This window comes from Priapulus caudatus, unplaced genomic scaffold (genome assembly GCF_000485595.1).
Source record: "Priapulus caudatus unplaced genomic scaffold, Priapulus_caudatus-5.0.1 Scaffold245, whole genome shotgun sequence".
NCBI lineage: Eukaryota > Metazoa > Priapulida > Priapulimorpha > Priapulimorphida > Priapulidae > Priapulus > Priapulus caudatus.
In genome coordinates, this window is record NW_014577306.1 from 55,970 (window position 1) to 63,015 (window position 7,046).

Here is a 7,046-nt window from a genome sequence, read left to right on the forward strand (position 1 = left end):
GCTTATCAATTCAACAGAACTATATAAGATTCCATGACTCCGTATAACAAAGAATAATTCCTTTGGGTTTTTTCCACGAGCGCAAACTATCCATTGTCTTAATTAAGTCCCACAAAAATACACTGTATGATATAAAAAATTTTTTTTAAAAAAACGGGTGGAACAGTTTATTTGGAAACTCTAATCATATTGTAGCATACAAACTAATTTGTCGGCTGTAATGTATTGCTAACGCTGTTTCTTAAGAAAGTACATAAAGCATTGCGTTGTAAAATGACTTTATTTTTGGGACCATCTGAAATAAGCACCTTTCAGAGCCAAGAATGAATAATACAACCTATTTCTAATGTGCGTATTGTTTGTTTGTTTTTATACACTTGCTTCTAATTAAACATTAATGTTATGGCGCAGATCTACTTCACATTTTATTAGAGAACTTAGGACACCGGCCAATTTCGGTATGGACAGATTTTGCATGAAATAGTAAATCCATGGATATTAAAGATATTGATCAACTGTCCTGAATATAATACGTTTTTGAAACACTGATGTGCTACATGTACATTGGTCTCATACTTACCTGCAAGTTGGATGAAATAATTTTGCTAGAAAGTAATGCTTAGTTTTGAAGGCTATAATGTCACCAAACATATATGAACTGTTTCATCTTGAATAATGAAGAGGGTAAAGAAAATACATGATCAGTTAATCAAATCAACATATTGTAATAGGGTAAATTGTTGTTGGGTTCATTTTAGTACTATCTTTACTCTAGCTCCTAGTACTATAGTGGCGCCGGAGCTATCTTTTACTCTCGCCCGACAGACGCGAAGGCTACTCGTACGAGTTACGTTTATACCACTACGTTTAGTAAGTGTTTACGAGACGTCTTAACGAGGAGCCGCAAACCCTCTCGATAACTTAAGATTTAAGATTGAAAATTAAACACAGTGTACCAAAGAATTGTAATTATAGTGATATTATATTCTATTTAATTGAGTAAAATGTGTGTTTTAAATTACGTATAATACGCCTGATGATGAAGCTAAAACAAATATTTACCAAATGGGCGTGTTTGTTCTCTTGTTTTTGAAGTTTACCGTGCAGAGGGCAAAAATCAAGGCACCAATCCAGAGGAACCCTTTGCGGCATTTGCGGTACGAAAATAGATGACGGCGGCCGCGTACGCAGTCATCAATACCCAGCCGTGTAAGTTGGCATATGCGTCCATGCCGCATCTGACATGACATAGACAATAACAGCACGATACAGTACTACACTGGTCGTGCGGCTCGTGTGCGATTTCTTTTTCCGGCAGTCGACATATCCAGTCGAAGAATTTAGGCGCTTCTGATTGGTTTGACTTGTTCATCCTGCTCCTGATTGGTTCAAACAATGTGTTTGCTTATTTAGGCATATGTCATAGCTGCTATTTTCATTATAAAGTCTTTGTGGGGTGTGGATTACGGACACAAGCGTTATGTCTGAAAGGGCGGTGGTATCGATCCACGTTGGTTTTTAATTATTTTTTTGTTTTCTTATTTTTCTTCTTTATCCATTTAAAACTATTGTTTTCGTAATTAACGAATATTTGCTGATTGATTTAGCAACAATTAAATATTTAATGAAAATTTTTATTTAAAATAATTTAATTTTCAATTTTTTAGTGTTAATTTATATTTAATTAGGGTTAGGGTTAGGGATTCAGGGTTAGGATTAGGGTTAGGGTTAAGGTTAGGTGTTAGCGGTTAGGGTTAGGTTATTATTGAAATAATTGCCCAATTCCTTCGCTTATGCTTACAAATGGGCGTTTGATTCTCCTTGTCAAAGGCATAAGCAAATCGAAGGCAGCCAATCAGAAGCGCGCTAAATTCTATGTCGACTGGGAAAAGATACTCGCGGCCCGTGTACGCATCATAACACACGCGCGCGTACACTGTGTGGCGGCCCGGTACGCTCATACACGCGCGCGTACACGTGTGTTCGGGTTAATTCCCTGCCTTGATCGTTCTTGGAAATCGCGGTATACCGCTCGTAATACCGTGGTACTTTGGTAATATACCGCGGACCGCGGTACAACAAATGTCGCGGTACCCAACTCTATGAAGGATGATACTGATTAGTACACTATCAGAGAAGAACACGGGCAAACATGGATAAATAGACATTGTAGTGTGAAAAACGTCGATGTAGGATCGCTGCACGTGCATGTAACGTAGAAAAATAATCTAATAGGTGGGGATACATTTTACACTTCATTTAACGCTGATGCCGATTACGTACATTCCACCAACACCAATATACAACCCATTTTCCTAGTAGTTTTGTTGTTTTTCACAATCCACCGTCTTAGTGTAAACATGCCATTCCAACGAACCGATGTCACACGCACGCACACACAACACACGCACGTATGCTCGCACACCCACCTACACACTAGCTCGTCCCACTAACCCACACACACACACACACCACACACACACACACACAACACACACCACACCACTAATCAGAATGTAACATTGGACGTACAATATAAATATATACTCAATAATGCAATATGACCTCCTGTATTAATCTATATATTACCGTCTTGCTTTCCATGGCCGGCCAATAGATCTTACCAGCCTTCTTGACGGCTTTTCCACTTGGCTTTGGCGGCATGGTGTTAGATCGATCTGCGTTGCAGTAAAATCAGTCAGTGAATGTGTAAAACCGGTAGACGCTCGGCCCTATTTATAGGGGACGGGTGGATTGAGAAGGGCAACCAGGCATTTTCAAACCCCATTATCCGTGTCAATCAAAGGGAGAAGCAGCGGGAACCATCTACGCGTCACACCTGTTTGGCCAGTTGAAAACTTGTTCGCGCCAGTACAAGCATCTCGCGCTCGTCTATTGGTGGAAGCGAAGTACGGTCCAATCCTTATCGGATGTATATATAGGGCCTGGCAGAGTTTAGCGACACACTGTCGATCTTTTTCGTCGCTATATACATTCCGTCAACAACATGTCTGGTCGTGGTAAAGGAGGAAAGGTTAGAGCAAAGGGAAAGAGCAGAAGCAGTCGCGCTGGACTGCAGTTCCCTGTTGGACGTATCCATCGTCTGCTTCGCAAGGGCAACTATGCCGAGAGGGTTGGCGCTGGAGCTCCCGTCTACCTGGCTGCCGTCGTTGAGTACCTGACCGCTGAGGTGCTCGAGTTGGCCGGTAACGCTGCTCGCGACAACAAGAAGTCAAGAATTATCCCACGTCATCTGCAGCTGGCCATTCGCAACGACGAGGAGTTGAACAAGCTGCTTTCCGGAGTCACCATCAGCCAGGGAGGTGTCCTGCCCAACATCCAGGCTGTGCTGCTGCCAAAGAAGTCTGCCAAGGCTCATTAAATGGGAATCAGCGCCTGTACCAATGAAACCAACCGGCCCTTTTCAGGGCCACCATTTCTTCCCAGAAATGATTTTCTACATTTGCAATTCATCATTATTATATTATTTGAACGGGCCAAGTGCATGCGATATAGGCTACATGTTTTTTGACACCAATAGCGGCATCGTGCTTCTACTACACGTTATGCTGACACCGTAAATCATTGGAAACTATGCCTGCACAAACAGAGCTCTCAATAGTGGACATGGACAAAAGTGGAACGCATGCATATACACATATAACAGTGTCAAAATGTGCCATTTCCATTTCATGTTATCTGCTAATAGTTGTTCCTAGTTATCAGGAGGGCATAGTCCAATACTGTGTACTCACACATGCAGCAGTTGTATCCCCGTGTTACACTCTGATAGTTTAGTAAGCACCTCCAGTGTCCAGTCTTATCACCGATGTATATATCGCTATGGTAAAATCTTTGTAGCCAGAAAGAGCAGTCGGACATTATATAAAATAAATCATAATCATATACTTTGGTAATATCTTGGCCGCCATGCACATAAAGTGTGTGTGTGTGTGTGTGTGTGTGTGTGTGTGTGTGTGTGTGTGTGTGTGTGTGTGTGCGCGTGTATGTATGTGTGCGTGCATGCGTGCTTGTGAATGAAATCGGTATCAGCGGTAAATGAATATGTAAGCTATAAATAATAGCTACATATACCCATCTATTAGGTTATTATTTCATCTTTACACCATTTATCCGTACTGAGTACACACACAGAAATTGTTTCCTTCTAATAGTGTAGTAAGCAGTCGTATCCTTGACGTATATATCGCTATGGTAATATCAGTAAATCATCACGTTTGTGATTGTCATATGTATATATATATATCAAGAGCTAATAATATAACATTCTATTCCTTTCTATTATAGACTCTTGATATATATACAATAGCTATAATTATATCCCCTCCTATCTGATTATCAAAGAGCCCCAGGGCCTATAGGCTCTTTGATATTATTTCACCGTTACATACGCAGCGATTCTACATCGACGTTTTTACACTATTTGTCCATAACAGACAAGGGTTACAGGGACAATATTCACTTATAGCACGTATGGTTCGTCTACTTCATTATTACATCACATCTGTTGTCAAACAGTCATCACATTTGGTTTCTTAGTTATTGCGCGTGATGGGTAAAGCAAAGTAGAAATCATTTCTGGGAAGAAATGGTGGCCCTGAAAAGGGCCGGAATCGGTGGTGAGCCTGCAGATGTAGCCCGCCAAAGCCGTTACAGTGTAGGTATATATAACATACGTCCCTGACGTTTGAGAGCGTAGACAACGTCCATGGCGGTGACGGTCTTCCTCTTGGCATGCTCGGTGTAGGTGACGGCATCACGGATGACGTTCTCGAGGAACACTTTCAGGACGCCGCGGGTCTCTTCGTAGATGAGGCCAGAGATACGCTTCACACCACCTCTGCGAGCAAGACGACGGATGGCAGGCTTGGTGATTCCCTGGATGTTGTCACGCAACACCTTGCGATGACGCTTGGCGCCACCCTTTCCGAGTCCCTTTCCTCCCTTTCCTCTTCCAGACATGATAGTAAGCTTTAATGTTCTCTAGCGTCTTATTGAAGAATGATGCGCTCCCGTGCAGTCGAGCGGCATTTTATACCCCGCTCCAGCCGCGATAGCGGTACCGCGATAAGCAGCTAGCATAGGAGATCAGTCAGCCGGAAAGGGTGCGTACACAAACTTATGGTTGGCGCGAGTAACCGTTTTCCCGCCCTTTCCATCCAAATATATTCTATTCAGTACATTTTATCTCACTGCTATAGCTGATCATGACAACTAGTTTTCCCGTGGCTCATTTTTAACCTCATCGCGCCGAAAAGTGATTTAGCAAATTTGTATAACAATATAATATATTGTTTTACAAGTAGATTAAAGCCGCACTATGCGCATCCAAACGCTAATTTCTCCAGTACTAGACTAGCAAATACTTCGTGCCATGCATAATCACACTACCTTAATTATGACAAAATAAACTCTAGTTCCTCCCATTTCACTGCGCGTTTGCTTAAAACCCACAAGAAAGAGGTGAGAAAACTGGCATTCTGGCGCAAACGCCGACTGTTTGCCAAACAATTTAGCCTCGAAGTGGTGAGGTGACATCACATGTTTTTATCTTTGCTACACCCATACCGCTGTACCGCAGCACCGTTGTGCGGTTGCTTGGCAGGGCAACGCGAAAGTGTCAACAACATCGGAGAATTTGAACAACATTGTAGGTATTTTCAAAATACCTTTTATAAGACAACGTGCAGTGAAATGGGATCGAGGAACTAGAGTTTATTTTGTCATAATGTAGTGTGATTATGCATGCCACGATCGAAGTATTTGCTAGTCTAGTACTGGAGTAATTAGCGTTTGGATGCGCATTGTGAGCCTCGCGGGCTATAGTACTACTACTAGAGCTACTACACGTTATGCTGACACCATAAATCATTGGAAACTATGCCTGCACAAACATGCAGCTAGAGCTCTCAATAGTGGACATGGACAAAAGTGGAAGACGCATGCACATACACATATAACAGTGTCAAAATGTGCCATTTCTATTTCATGTTATCTGCTAATAGTTGTTCCTAGTTATCAGGATCGAGGGCATAGTCCAATACTGTGTACTCGCACAGCAGTGTATCCCCGTGTTACACTCTGATAGTTTAGTAAGGACATCCAGTGTCCAATCTTATCACTGCATGATGTATATATATTGCTATGGTAAAATCTTTGTAGCCAGAAAGAGCAGTCGGACATTATATAAAATAAATCATAATTATATACTTTGGTAATATCTTGGCCGCCATGCACATAAAGTGTGTGTATGTGTGCGTGCATGCGTGTGTGTTAATGAAAACCCTGTATCCCTGGATGAACCCTGGATGAACCCTGGGGGAACCCTGTATCTATTATTCTATTCTTTTCTATTATTGACTCTTGATATATATACAATAGCTATAATTATATCCCCTCCTATCTGATTATCAATGAGCTCTTCGTTATTATTCCACCGTTACATACGCAGCGATCCTACATCGACGTTTTTACGCTATTTGTGCGTAACAGCCAAGGGTTACAGGCAAATATTCACTTATAGCACGTATCGTTCGCCTACTTCATTATTACATCACATCTGTTGTCAAATAGTCATCACATTTGGTTTCTTAGTTATTGCGCGTGACGGGTAAAGCAAAGTAGAAATCATTTCTGGGAAGATTGGTTGTTTGTTTTGTCTATCGGTGGTGAGCCTGCAGATTTAGCCGCCAAAGCCGTACAGTGTACGTCCCTGACGTTTGAGAGCGTAGACAACGTCCATGGCGGTCCAACAGGGAACTGCAGTCCAGCGCGACTGCTTCTGCTCTTTCCCTTTGCTCTAACCCACAGGCACTTGAAGCGTTTCAATAAAATATAATGCTAACTAAATACGAAATCTATTCACTACCAAATTCTTAATGTTTCTATACTCTCTTTCACCTATTATTGCCGACAGTTTCCTGTAAATTCCGTCCAAATCCTATGTAAAACATACGCTGCCGGCGGCCATTGCTCTCGCGGCTGCACTGTGCACACTTACACTTATATATAGTTGTATATATATT

At 41.8% G+C, this 7,046-nt stretch overlaps 1 protein-coding gene across 1 annotated transcript; it reads left to right on the top strand.

The window, feature by feature from the left end:
* The first annotated feature begins 2,969 nt into the window (after nucleotides 1-2,969).
* On the top strand, nucleotides 2,970-3,865 carry LOC106807965 (histone H2A). Its single transcript, XM_014810490.1, has one exon. The coding sequence runs from the start codon at nucleotides 3,008-3,010 to the stop codon at nucleotides 3,380-3,382; it is 375 nt and encodes a 124-aa protein (XP_014665976.1). The 5' UTR covers nucleotides 2,970-3,007; the 3' UTR covers nucleotides 3,383-3,865.
* Nucleotides 3,866-7,046: the final 3,181 nt, after the last annotated feature.

Excerpts from the sequence above, each read along its gene's own strand:
- LOC106807965 (XM_014810490.1), top strand. The coding sequence starts at position 3,008 with ATGTCTGGTCGTGGTAAAGGAGGAAAGGTTAGAGCAAAGGGAAAGAGC.